The sequence below is a fragment of the Pyrus communis genome, chromosome 16 (assembly GCF_963583255.1).
Source record: "Pyrus communis chromosome 16, drPyrComm1.1, whole genome shotgun sequence".
Taxonomy (NCBI): domain Eukaryota; kingdom Viridiplantae; phylum Streptophyta; class Magnoliopsida; order Rosales; family Rosaceae; genus Pyrus; species Pyrus communis.
This window is the reverse complement of record NC_084818.1, coordinates 17,355,827-17,368,749: the sequence shown is the minus strand read 5'-3', so window position 1 is coordinate 17,368,749 and position 12,923 is coordinate 17,355,827. Positions and strand designations below refer to the sequence as shown.

General features: G+C 36.6%; 1 protein-coding gene across 1 annotated transcript; it reads right to left on the bottom strand.

Annotated features, from left to right (window-relative positions):
• Window positions 1–387: 387 nt before the first annotated feature.
• Window positions 388–9,260, bottom strand: LOC137720330 (2-isopropylmalate synthase 2, chloroplastic-like). The gene is made up of 12 exons (XM_068459383.1): window positions 8,421–9,260; window positions 7,801–8,014; window positions 7,634–7,714; window positions 6,519–6,611; window positions 6,334–6,420; window positions 5,806–5,906; window positions 3,061–3,094; window positions 2,892–2,966; window positions 1,792–1,875; window positions 1,563–1,697; window positions 1,113–1,258; window positions 388–1,022 (listed from the first exon to the last, which is right to left on the bottom strand). The coding sequence occupies exons 1-12, from the start codon at window positions 9,140–9,142 to the stop codon at window positions 890–892; spliced, it is 1,905 nt and encodes a 634-aa protein (XP_068315484.1). The 5' UTR covers window positions 9,143–9,260; the 3' UTR covers window positions 388–889.
• Window positions 9,261–12,923: the final 3,663 nt, after the last annotated feature.

Below are 12,923 nucleotides of genomic sequence, written 5' to 3'. Positions count from 1 at the left end.
CAGATTTTCTGCAATTTAAAATATATAAAAAATGCAACCTTCCAAATCATCCCGTTCTTAATGATAATCAAATATTGGAAAAAGAATGAATCTTGCATATGTTTTTAAGTGATTGGTCCAATTCCATCTTACTATTGGTTTTACAGAAGAACCTTACATTTTTAAGGTAATATATCTTGTTTTTATGTTTCGGTAAATAAGTTACAAGTGCACAATGACTTTTTTAATAAAAGCTGTTTCTTTAGTGCAAATAGTGCTTTACCGCAATGGCAAAAAACAATAATGCCTATGCTCCTTGATGCAGGTTCAATCCTCCTAACATTTAACAATTTAGCTCTACTAACACTATCGTTTAATAAAATTTGAGAGAGCGGTAACAACAACCAGAAGAGTCACCAAAATTTGAGCAAGGAGCGGCAAGGAGGGTACTCAAACAATTTCCTCTCACTGTTTTTTTAATACTTTCTTCCCCTGAAATTCCCAACCGAAATTTCAATTCCAACAGCTCAAATTCAAATCCAACAGCTGTACTTCTGGAGTTTCAAACTGATTAAATTAATTACACCAAAAAAAAAAAATAAACACACACACATTTTACTATGGTTCTACAATGATATGAGGCCCTATTTTGGTTCTCACAATTGAATGCCTAAAAATTCAAAACAAAAAACTGTTTCGATAGTACTAAAATAAATTCAAAACAAAGCGCACCCAAGTTCAATTCCATGGTACAAAATCTATGAACACTTTCTCTTCCAAAACACTGCAACACAAGAATGCCAATCCATGTCGTCCCTGAAGTGAATTTCTCGACATCTTTGTACAAGAAACCAAATGGAACTATGATTTGAGAGCTCACACATCACGTGCAAAATGCACCTACCACCCTTCATGCAGACACTTTTTTTCGTTCAGTTGGAAACTTTGGCGGCGACCTTTCCTTGAAACCCATCATCTTATTCAATGCACCGATGTAGGCCTTGACACTAGAGACAACAATATCCATTCCTGCCCCAATTCCACTGCCACCAGAGGACAATACAGAATTTCATACTGTTAATAGGCGAATAGAACAAGGTATTTGAAAAAAAGCTGACTTATAGACACCAAACCTGAATGTCCGCTGGACTGATTCTCCAGTTTGAGCATGAGTAACCGTATGACTGTTTTCCAGTCGGATTACCACACGAGTAGTAGCAATTGCATCAATTCCTTCTGTTACCGCATTCATAGAGTACTCAATGAGCGTTACCGGTTCCTGCTATGCAGAGAGTCAACAAACTGTTTTACAACACAGGCATATAATGTTGTGGTAGCACATGTACAGCTTATGGGAAAATAAAGTTTCACAATATAAAAAAATTCAACGATAAGTTGTGTGATCATCATCGTCCATCATTCATCTTCAGTGACAAATTTTTTTAAGTCATAAACTCATCGAAGCAGACACGGCAAGCTAGAAAATTGTCTTCAACAGTAGTACAAGTATATTGCAACAAAAAAATTTCAAGCATAAAAAGTAAATAAAATTGAAGTGGTGAAAACTAATGGTCTTATCAAACCTTCACAATCAGATCAACAGCCTTGTAAGCTGAATCTACGGGACCTGTTCCAACTGAACATGCCACATGTTCTCTCCCATCAGCATCAATTAGTTTAATAGTTGCCGTAGACAGACCAAGAGTTCCACAGGTAACCTGACCATCCACAGTCCAAGTACATTAGAGATGATTAACTCTTTATAACTCATGGGGCACAAAATGAACATGGTAAAACACTATCTCAAAAAACCTGTAGATCATGAAGCTTCCAGACAACTTCTGGCTGAAAAACTTCATCTCGCACCAATGCTCCGAGATCTGCATCAGTTATACTCTGGGATACCAACAGTTCAAAAAATGAGTTCAAACAAGAATATCTTGATGCACCAAAACAGGATATAAATATGTTAAAGATTGATATGTGTCAGATTTTATTTGGTCAAAAATCCATCTTCACTGCACATCTGAATCAATTCAATGGTTCCTATGCAGATTCCAATGTTTCGGAGTCTCGTCTTTCAAGAAAAAAATTACCATACGTCAACAAAAGAGGAATTCAGGAGAGGGAATAACTCATCTGACAAGAAGTTTACTGTCTTAATGGTGTTTGCGTAGGATTTTTAGGAAAATTAAAATAACAAGCAATATCTTTTGAGGTTGACCACTCTTTACTATGCCGGTCCATACCACCAAAATATTGGCCTATATTTTCGTTTATGGGCAGGACCCACCAATATTAGAATAGCTTATTCAAAATTAAGGTTTACCATTGTACCAGTTGAAACACAGGTAAGCCTTGTTTTCCCAATATTCACTGCAAAATCTTCAATAGCTAGAAATGCATTGGTGGCAGCAGAGCAAACGGGCACTAGATATTGTATAAGTTATTTGGTAGGCAAGCAAATGGTGAAGGTGATTTTTTCCTCTACGGGCATATTAGACGATATAGCGATATCCTTAATTTTGCAACAATGAGATGAATTTGTCAGTGTCCAAAAGCAATCAACCCAAAACTCTCCCATATGATGGTCGTGCTTAGGTGCCAACGTTACAAACAATTTCACCTATAGATGTTATATATTTATCATGGAAGCTTACAGGTTTGATCAATGCATTATAATTGATTCAGCATTTCCCAAGACTTTACTCACAGTTTTCTCAGTTTACAGCAATCTTCTGTTGTTTCTGTAATAATTACCAATATTCACTTAAACATGGATGACCAGTAAACCTCAACTACCAATATTTGTACAAGATCAACATTTTCATCCTTGCAGTTTATAAGTTACCATATAAGAGAAGCATACCTACTACGTAAACATGGGGATACTGTTACACCTTTAAATTTACCTTTTTCTGTTCGGCTACAGCTTTGAAACGCTCGAATATAGTAGCAAGTTGATCATTCTCAAGCTCATAGCCAAGCTACCAAGAGTAAAGAAGAGCATAAGGGAGGTGCATAAATGAAACTAACAAATTTAATAGATATACATTGCAAAGAATAAGACACATTGCATACCTCTGCAAGTCGGTTTCTCAAAGCATGACGTCCACTGCAGAAAAAGCATTACACCCAGAACAAAAAGGAAACGAAAATTTACTATTTTGAGGGAGTAAACGAGTTTGTCACACGTAAAAATAGGTAAATTCCAATAAAGTAAACACTGTTCATCCATGTTTAAGTGGAAAAAAAAAAAAATAAAATAAACCAAATGGTGCTTTCTATCTTATTGAATAAGTAGCCAAGGCTTCAAGATTCTTAATAAGCTCATTCTTTCTTGATAGATTTTGACCTTTGGCTACACTAATATTTCCCCAAGAAATAGAAGAACAGTACATTAAGAGAATAAAAGGCATGTTAGTTCAATCATGGTAGCATGACATGCATAAAGTGGTTAATTATTATATGATAAGAACTCACATTAAGAAGCAAATGGAGTCTACATCCACGAACTTGTATTTATGGATTCACAAATTCAACTTAACAATCTACCAAACTGCAACTATTCAGATCCTTCCCTCCCAACCCCAGGTCCTTAAATCTGAAAGCATTGTATTGATCCAACACTGAAGTGAAAGTGTGATCGAAAAAAATATGAAAATAGTTGGAAGATGAAGGTCCAAAGTCTCAAAATAAAACACAAAAGATCAAAGCTCATTTGGTAACAAATTTTAATTTTGGAATCTGTTTTGATTATAAACAAAGATTTTGAAAAGAGTCAGATGTAAAGAAGATATTAGGGAATGTACATGGAATCATGCATATGCACCTCCCCTGTAAAAAGGATAATAATAAAAGAAAATTAAATATTCTTCAGCCCTAAATAAAAAATTCAAATGAAATAAAAAACTGAACAAAAAAAATGAAAACAATATCAAACAATCCATTACATGTTGAAAGTTTGACTTGAAAGAAACAATTTGTTGCATCTTACAAACCAGAAGAGAAGCAATTTGTTGGAAAAAGTTAACTTGATTATGAAAGTCAAAAGTTGAAGAGCAGTTAAAGTTGCAAAGCTAAATAGTTCCGATAATTAGCAAATTCAATTAACTATCTAAACCCAAGTTCGATAGGAAGTTTAAAGATTAGTAATAAAAAAGTAAAATATTAAAGGAAAACTAATGAAAGGGCTTCAAAACTTTGCATTTTAATTTTTAACCAAAAAAACCATCTAATAACTTTACTTAATAATAAGGACAAAAGAAAGAAAAAAAAAAAAATACATAGCCCAGCATGTGCAACATGAACACCCACTCCCTTTACTTTGTAATATGCTCTGAAAATTCTACCATCATTATCGATTCTAGTTGCTCATATATCATCACCAGATTCTAACATATATCAACAGAAATATACTTTCTTTTAGTTGCTCATATATCATCACCATATTCTAGCACATGTCATCCCACATTCTAACATATACTGAGCGGAGGCCCAAATTTACATTTCTATGCTCTGAAACTTCTACCATCACCATCACAAATTTGTTCATTCCTTCTGTACAAAATTAATTAGAAATCTGATGAACGCTGGGCGGAGGCCCAAGCCCAACAAAACTGAAAAATGCTACTGCAAATTGTAGGTGGAGGAGCATATTTCAGAGCACAGAAATTTGACGAATTTGGACAATTTTGGTTTTTGATTATTTGATGGATATTTTTGTATTTGATTTTATTGATGTGATTTGTGTTATTTTTCGATTTTGCAGAGGAAGAATGTGAGATTGTAGGTGGAGGAGAAGAGGAAGCCGCATATGTGCGTATAATGGAAGAAAATTAAGTAACTGGTGTAGAAAGCTAAGAAATTGAAGATATTCAGAGAAAATTTGATGAGAATCGAAGAAAAATAGAAGAAGAAAAGGTGTTTGGAAGGTGAGAAAGTGCCAAGAAAATTCAAGAAGAGGAGAGAGAAGAATGGTCGTTAGACTTCCTGGAGAGATGCCATATTCAGTTTAAAAAATAGTCAGTCCACGCCAACCTATGTTCAGCTTCAAAAATAGTGCCTGTGTCCAATTTCCGAAATAGTGTAGTACCGGTGTTCAGTTTCAGAAATAGTGTAGCACTCGTGTTTAGTTTTAGAAATAATTAGTGTTCAGTTTCAAAATAGTGTTCAGTTCCATAAATAGTGTAGTACCGTTTAGTTTCAGAAATAGTACAGTACCGTTAAGTTTCAGAAAAGTGTAGTCCTGTTCAGTTTCAGAAATAGTGTGTGATATACGGTCATGCGTGCCAGTTTTTTATTTTATTTTTTATTATATTAAACTTTTGTCCTTTTCATTAAAATTTAAGAATGTTTCATAGTTATAAGATGATTGTTGGTTAAAATAAACTTAGCCCAAACCCTTTTCATTAAAGCTCCCAAATATTAATTGCATAACTTCTGGTGTGATCATGATGAAAAAGCCACTAAATTGGTCTTGGTGCACATAAGTAAGATACTATTAACTGAGAGGGATGCTCTAACATGAACTTCACAGCCTGTTTATAGTAATTCAATAGCCAGATTCACAAAACATTGTTCACTTACGATACAGATAGAACACACAATTCTCAAGGTTTACTAAACACCTCAGCCAGCCACCAAGTAGGATGTAGAAAATTAAGAAGCTATTCCTTAGTAACGTGGTTATTAATCATTCCAATACGAGGAATAGAGTGCTTACTTGTTGCATTTTGTGTTTATCAATGCAAGATACCATACAGGTAAAAAAAAAATATGTATACAAGCCCACATATTAGAATTAGCATAACAGGAATACAATACCTGAGTTTCCCAAGAACAATACCAGCTTCATTGGACCGTTCATACCCAATATCTTCAGGAGATATAATTTCGTATGTGCCTTTGTGTTTAAGCATTCCATCCTACAGATCAGAAAGCCTTTTACAAATACATATTAACAAACTCAATGTATAATCTGAAACATGGAAATTAGCAAAGACATTTAGGGGAGGTGTATTCAATTAGAACTTTGGTGGACTTTAAAGACCTTTGACGGTGATAACTAAAGAAGCCATGGTTGTGTTTTGGGAAGATGGGAAAGATGAATGTAGAAAACATGTCTGTAAAAGTTTATAAAACTCTTTATGTAATTCTATCACAACTTTTATGGAGTCCATTAAAATTATTTTTCAACAAAAACCAGCCGTAGAAAATTTGTGAAGTCTACAAAAGTCTGTATAAATACAAATTAAATACACCTCCCTTAAAATAGACAAAAGTCTATCAGCCATAGAAAGAATCAGCAGGTTATATGGGTTAGGTAGATGATAAGCCATCAAATAGACAAACCTGATGGATACCACTTTCATGTGCAAAAGCATTAGCTCCAACAATAGCCTTGTGTGGCTGCACATGCAACCCAGTGTACTCTTCCACCTAAACAAGCAAATCACTCAGTAAGAAACTCTAATAAAAAGGACTTACAGTAATGGAGGAGTAACTGGTTGAAGTTCCAGAAGCAGTTAACGAGGTACCATCTTGCTTGTTACATAGATATGCTTAGTATTGATTCCGGTATAAAGGCCCCCAAGAACATGCTCCCCGCGGCAATTTAAGGTCAAGACAACCTGCACATATATTTGATTAAAATTGTAATATAAGGAAAACAAGAAGAGCATATGAAGAGTAACATCTGCAGATAAATGTTTTAAGGACCGAGTCAAACAGTATAAAACAATGTAATACATTCGAAGATGATCCATGTTGCCCCAGAAACATGAAGAAGCCATATTCAGAAAGAAAATTTTAAGGTTCAGTCATATTTCCTAACGAAGAATGCAAACGACACAAAGCAGATAGTTTTGACACCAATTTACATAGGAAAGCATCAAATTAATCAGTGAATTCTTGAATACTGTTGGGTAACAAGATGGATGAAAATGTTGTAAGATGCTAGAAACATGTAGCACAGAAACTTATCCAGAAGACATATTCAAACTGTATCAGCACAGGACATGAATAACTCTGTAATATCTTCGAACACGTATCAGAATCTTTCTAAATGAGGTTAGAATATAAGAATTAAAACCCAAAATCACGAAAACATCAGTTCCAACACTTCTCAACTGCCAACTTTCAGAATTTCTACAAAATCTTCATATCCTTCAGTTCCTTCCAAGGATTCTGGCAGCTCCCATTAGACTCGATATTAGAAATCCCACCAATTTCTGCTATCCCATATTTACTTTTACCTTATGCCACAAACCATCCCTTTCCTCAGGAAATCTCCATAGCCATTTGGCAAGCAGCACCTAATTTTTTAGCGTTAAATTTCCCAAACCCATCCCTCCATCCTCTTTAGCTTTACTCACCAATTTCCCAATTTGCCAAACAGTCACTGTTTCCTTCCCATACAAGATGCACATTCCACCTTCCAACTTAGCAATAATTTCTAAGCCAGACATCTTGGAGGAAATTAGCAAGACATCTTGGAGATGTTATTTGTTGCCAATAATAACATGAAATTTAAGTGGACACTGTTGGCATCAAGTTCATAAAAAGCACTTTATTTGATAAAATTTTCAAATTCAACTACACAAATTAATCTGGAAAGTATGCAAATTTATGTTGCTGCAGAAGTAACCCTCACCTCCTCTAATGAAGCATTCCCAGCCCTTTCACCAATGCCATTGATTGTTACTTCCAATTGCCTAGCACCTGCACATGCCCCCTGGACATGGATGAGATAAGATGTGAGTGCATTGTGTTATTAATTAGGAGTGTAATAAGAACACCGAAACATAAATAAAGGCATACCGCTAAAGTGTTGGCAGTAGAAAGTCCAAGATCATTTTGGCAGTGAGTAGAAATGATAACGTTGTCAATTCCAGGGGTATTAGATTTTATGTCAGCAATCAACTGACTATATTCTTCTGGCACATTATAACCTACGGTGTCAGGAATGTTCAACGTTGTTGCCCCGGCCTTAATAACTTCACCCAAAATCTGATATAGAAATTCCCTTTCGGATCTGGTAGGGTATGGGAAAAGGAAGATGAGGAAAATCGTACTCAGAAACACAAATATAAGCTTAATAATTTGCAGAATTGATACCATCAACATACACGGGCAAACTAAAGCATATAACCATTTTCTTTTCCTGACAAACAAACCAAGTAGGCTTTCTGGACAGAGATCCCAAAACTACACTACAATACACTAGAAACACATGCTCAAAGATATAAGCCTCATTTGGAAGTGTTTAAAATGACTGAAATCGTTTTTGGGTTCTAAAAGCAGTTAAAGTGATGAACCACCTAACTTGTATATATATTAAGAATTGGTTTCAAAAACATTTTCACCAGAAGCGCTTTCAATTATTTTAAAAACACTTTCAAATGAGCTCATCCAAGGTTTAGTCAAAGTTACAAGCTTACCGCCCGGCATCTTCGGGGCTAAACTCAACATCATCGCATCCCAACTCCCTGGCAAACTTGACCATGTTCCTCGCAATTTCAATCACCTGCTCCTTGCTCTTCCTCAGTTTATACTCCAAATGAATGGGACTGGTGGCAATAAAAGTATGAATCCTTGGCCTTTTGGCGTACTTCACAGCGTCCCACGCCGTCTGAATATCGTTTTTATTGCACCGTGACAATCCACAAATGACAGGAACATAACCGTCCTTGTCAACTGCATTCCCAACCTCCTTTGCAATCATCTTCACAGCCTCGGCATCGTCTTTGGAAGAGGCTGGGAAACCCGCCTCGATTATGTCAACCCCAAGCTTTGCAAGCTGCCGAGCAATGTCGAGTTTCTCTTTCGAGGTCAAGGAGGCACCAGGGGACTGCTCACCGTCGCGGAGAGTGGTGTCGAAGATGCGGACGTAGTTAGGGTCGGAGATGCGGTTAGGGATGTAATCAGGGCGGCGAGTAGGTTTGGGGTTGTCAGTTTGAGAGCAGAGAATGTGGGGTTTGAGGCGGTGGGGGTTAGAGGTGGTGTGGAGATTGGGAGGGGAAACTAGAAAATTGGGGGTCTTGGGGTTGTGCAAATGTGAGCGGAAGAGGAGTTGGGATTCGGAGCTCTTGGGGATATTGATGGAGGAAACGGTGGCTGCCGGTGTTGGTAAAATTTTAGGGTGCGTGCAGACAGTTGCCATGGTTGAAGTTGGTTCCTGGTTTGAGCAGAAGCAGTAGAAGCAGAACCACTGGGTTGCGATGCTATGATATGCTATGCAAGCGGCGGCTAGTGGCTAGCTAGCTGTTTTATCATTCCCATCTAATTTTTTACCCTTACCCTCGTGTTTTTTGGGATTCGGATTCTCCCTATTTCCATTTCCATTGATACGCAACACGTTCCCAATTTTAAAGAAATTTCTGCCAAAATCATACTCCATTAGCCGTTAAATTATCCATTAAACGATAACGTAGCAGGTGTTTGGCTCACCAAAATTTAAAATCATAAAAAATTGTTTGGAGAGAACTACACGAACATGTTAGACGCACGGATGGACATGAGCTTATATTTATATATATTTTACATTAAATTCATTTATTTATTTTTAGTTAGTTCTTTATATTTTTAAGCTATTTACTTTGTTTTTGTGTTTTATAGGATTTTTCAAGCAAAAAAGGAGAAAAATAGCACAAGTGGGAGTTTAAATAACAAATTCGTCAAAACTGTCTGTGCAGATCAACTGACTTTGGAAACAAGTTGCAAATAGCTCAAAACGAATTAGAGAATGAGCCTTATATGCTTGGAAAGGTACGGATGTCAATTTTTGGAGCATTTTGCGGCTTGTCAATATCATTTTTCTATAAGAAGTTATGCCTGTTTTATCACTGAAAGGTTCCTAGGAGGCTGAACAGTTTGTAAGAAGCAATGAAAACAATAAACCCAATAAATCCTACCAGCCAAGAAAACCACCAGCCAGCCAACACCTATTCAAATATCTAAGGAAATGGAATTAAAGATGAGGATTAAGTGGGAGCAATTGGCATAAAGGTTTCCCATAGAGTTACAATTGTTTTACCATGTCCTCTCACTTATTGTCATCACTAAATGGCTATAAGTGGGGTGAGTTATAGAGAAATAAGAAGATGGCTGACTGAAAATTTTAGAAGAAAGAAAAGCAAGAATGCTGCAGGTTGCAGCGGCAAGGTGGGAAGAAAAGAAGAAAATAGAACAAAAATAAAATGCAAGGAGAAAAGGGAGCTAACAAAAGCAATAGAGGAGGAATGAGGAAATTTTGCCATTCTCTTCTTTCGGTTTTATCTTCTCAAACTCATGTCTTTCTTTTGGTTTTATTTAAGGATTATGTGTAACTAATTTTTAGAAGTTAGGGGCTATTTTGAAGCCCCGAATATGATTGCAAATATGTTATGACATTTCGTTTCAATTTCTTTTATGAAAGGATGAAAATTGCTTCTCTACTTGTCTCAGTGATGAATTCTTTATGTGTTTTCTATGGATGCATACTTAGTAAGCATACCTAGGATTCTAATGCTATGAATATGTGTGTCCCAGCCCTTGTCGAATGAGGACTTACATATGTTCTAGAGTAGTACTTGTTAATTGTGATTAACCTAGGAACCAATTTCTAGGATAAGTAAGATGTCAGTATTTACAATGTCTTATGATGACTTAAACTCTTTTCGTTTGTAATGATTTCTACTTGTTAAATCTACGAACACGCCATTTTAGGTTGTATGTTGGGGACTAAGTTAAGTTGAAAACGCCGTTCTCTTAACAAACTACATAAGAAAGAATAATAGGTTGAGTTCTAACATTGAGCCAACTTGAGTATCTTCATCTAGAAATAAAAGGAATTTGAATGAAACATAACATGTTTGCATGATTATTTGGGGGTGGAAATCAATTCCCCTAACTTGGTTTCTTAACTTGTGAGCTATAATCTATTTTTATTATTTAAATTTTGTTTCTGTCTTGTTTTGTTTGATTTAATTAAAATAGCAAATGTGACACACTCCGACCTGGAATGTCCACTAGGACCCCAAATCGAGTTGTGTTGGCCGACACCTAGAAGGTGACGAAACCATAAAGTGTGATAGTGTATAAAATGTGAATAAATTTGAACCTAAAAGTGTCTAAATACCAGAGTGCGCTACGAGTGGGAGCGAACCCATTTCACACGCGATGTCAGAGCATAAGTAAAGTGCAGTAGTGTGGGTAAGAATCATACCCTTAAAAGTAGCCACCAATACTAAGATTAGCCATATATCCTCGTCGATACGAACTCAGCAGTTAAAACCTGAAGGGGGTATAAAACAGAAAGTGTGAGTAAGCAGTAAAACCAAGCTTCCCGAAACTATTACCTTTCTAACAGTAATAACCCCTCACTGTAATTCCCTTATCGTTTTCTATAGGACAGTACTACACACACACACACACACACACACACACACACACACACACACACACACACACACACATATATATATATATATATATATATATATATATATATATATATATATATATATATCCACCCATGCTCAAAAATGGCCAAAACCACGGGTATGCCGTGTCTATAGACTCTACAATGCATTAACAAGTAGGCCAAATGAACTTAATCAATATAAAATGATACATAAGCCGGAATCACCTAACGTGACTTGTACGACTGTACTCATATCTCATCAATCAATGCTAGCATATAAGTGGGGAGTCATCTCTAATGACATGTACGACTTATCCATATCTCATCAAGCATCCCTGCACATGAGTCGGAACCACCTCTAGTGGTCTATACGACAGGACTGGGTGTAAATAAGTACGCTCAAGTGCTACGATCATGTGAAGACTTGGCGAATAATCGCGGGTCACCTACGAGTTGGAACCACCTATAGTGGTCTGTACGACAGGCATGTGCACCTACCTTGAGTCCAAGGTGAGTGTAAGGTGCAGGAGGTGAACATCACGTGAATGACTATGCCCTGGCCACGGGCAGGAACGCTAACATCGGGGTGCAGGTATCCATATCTCATCAATCAATACTAGCATACAAGTCGGGAATCACCTATAGTGACCTGTACGACTTAATTTATAGCTCATCAAACATCCCTACACACGAGTTGGAACCAACTCTAGTGGTCTATATGACAAGACTGGGTGTAAATAAGTACGCTCAAGTGCTACGATCACGTGAAGACTGGGCGAATAATCGCGAGTCACCTACGAGTCGAAACCACCTATAGTGGTCTATACGACAGGCATGTGCACCTACCTTGAGTCCAAGGTGAGCGTAAGGTGCGAGAGGTGAACATCATGTGAATGACTGTGCCCTGGCCACGGGCGGGAGCACTAACACCTGGGTGCAGGTTTATGAGTTCTCAATGCATCTCAATATAGCATGTGAAACTCATGGCAACCAGTACGACAGTATCGGAGTTGGCTAACACATAAATGTAGTCATGCTATAACTCAATCGATTCAACTAATACCATAAACTCACCTGAACTTACCTAGGTGTCTTGCGTTCACCTTTGCACTTGAAAGCATTCCCAATAATTATGTGCAAGTAATATACATATGGATATACCATGATGCAATCTAATACTCAACCATATCATAGCATTTTCAATTATATACAATACGGTGTGAAATGTACAATCAATAACGCCATACTCTCGAACTACTTATTTTCAGGATAATTATCAATGACAATCCAATTAACACTAATTTAACTAACTAATTCAAAAAACTAAAACTTGCCTTTACCAATTTCCTTCGCATTACTCAATTTCCCAAATAAGGCTTTTGTCTCAAATATATTATGGCTGCATCTAACGTCTCGTTAGACTGCCTACATACCCTAAACAGGGATCAAGCCATTCGTAGTTCATATTAGTACTTCAAGCATTCACAATAATTATATGAAGGTAATATACCTAATCAATTTAAAAGTGTCGATAGAACTC

Coding starts and splice junctions, on each gene's coding strand:
- LOC137720330 (XM_068459383.1), bottom strand. CDS start 9,142: ATGGCAACTGTCTGCACGCACCCTAAAATTTTACCAACACCGGCAGCC. Junction 3,095..5,805: donor ATTGTTCTTGGGAAACTCAG/GTATTGTATTCC, acceptor CTTTTTCTGCAG/TGGACGTCATGCTTTGAGAA. Junction 2,967..3,060: donor TGAGAAACCGACTTGCAGAG/GTATGCAATGTG, acceptor TACTCTTGGTAG/CTTGGCTATGAGCTTGAGAA.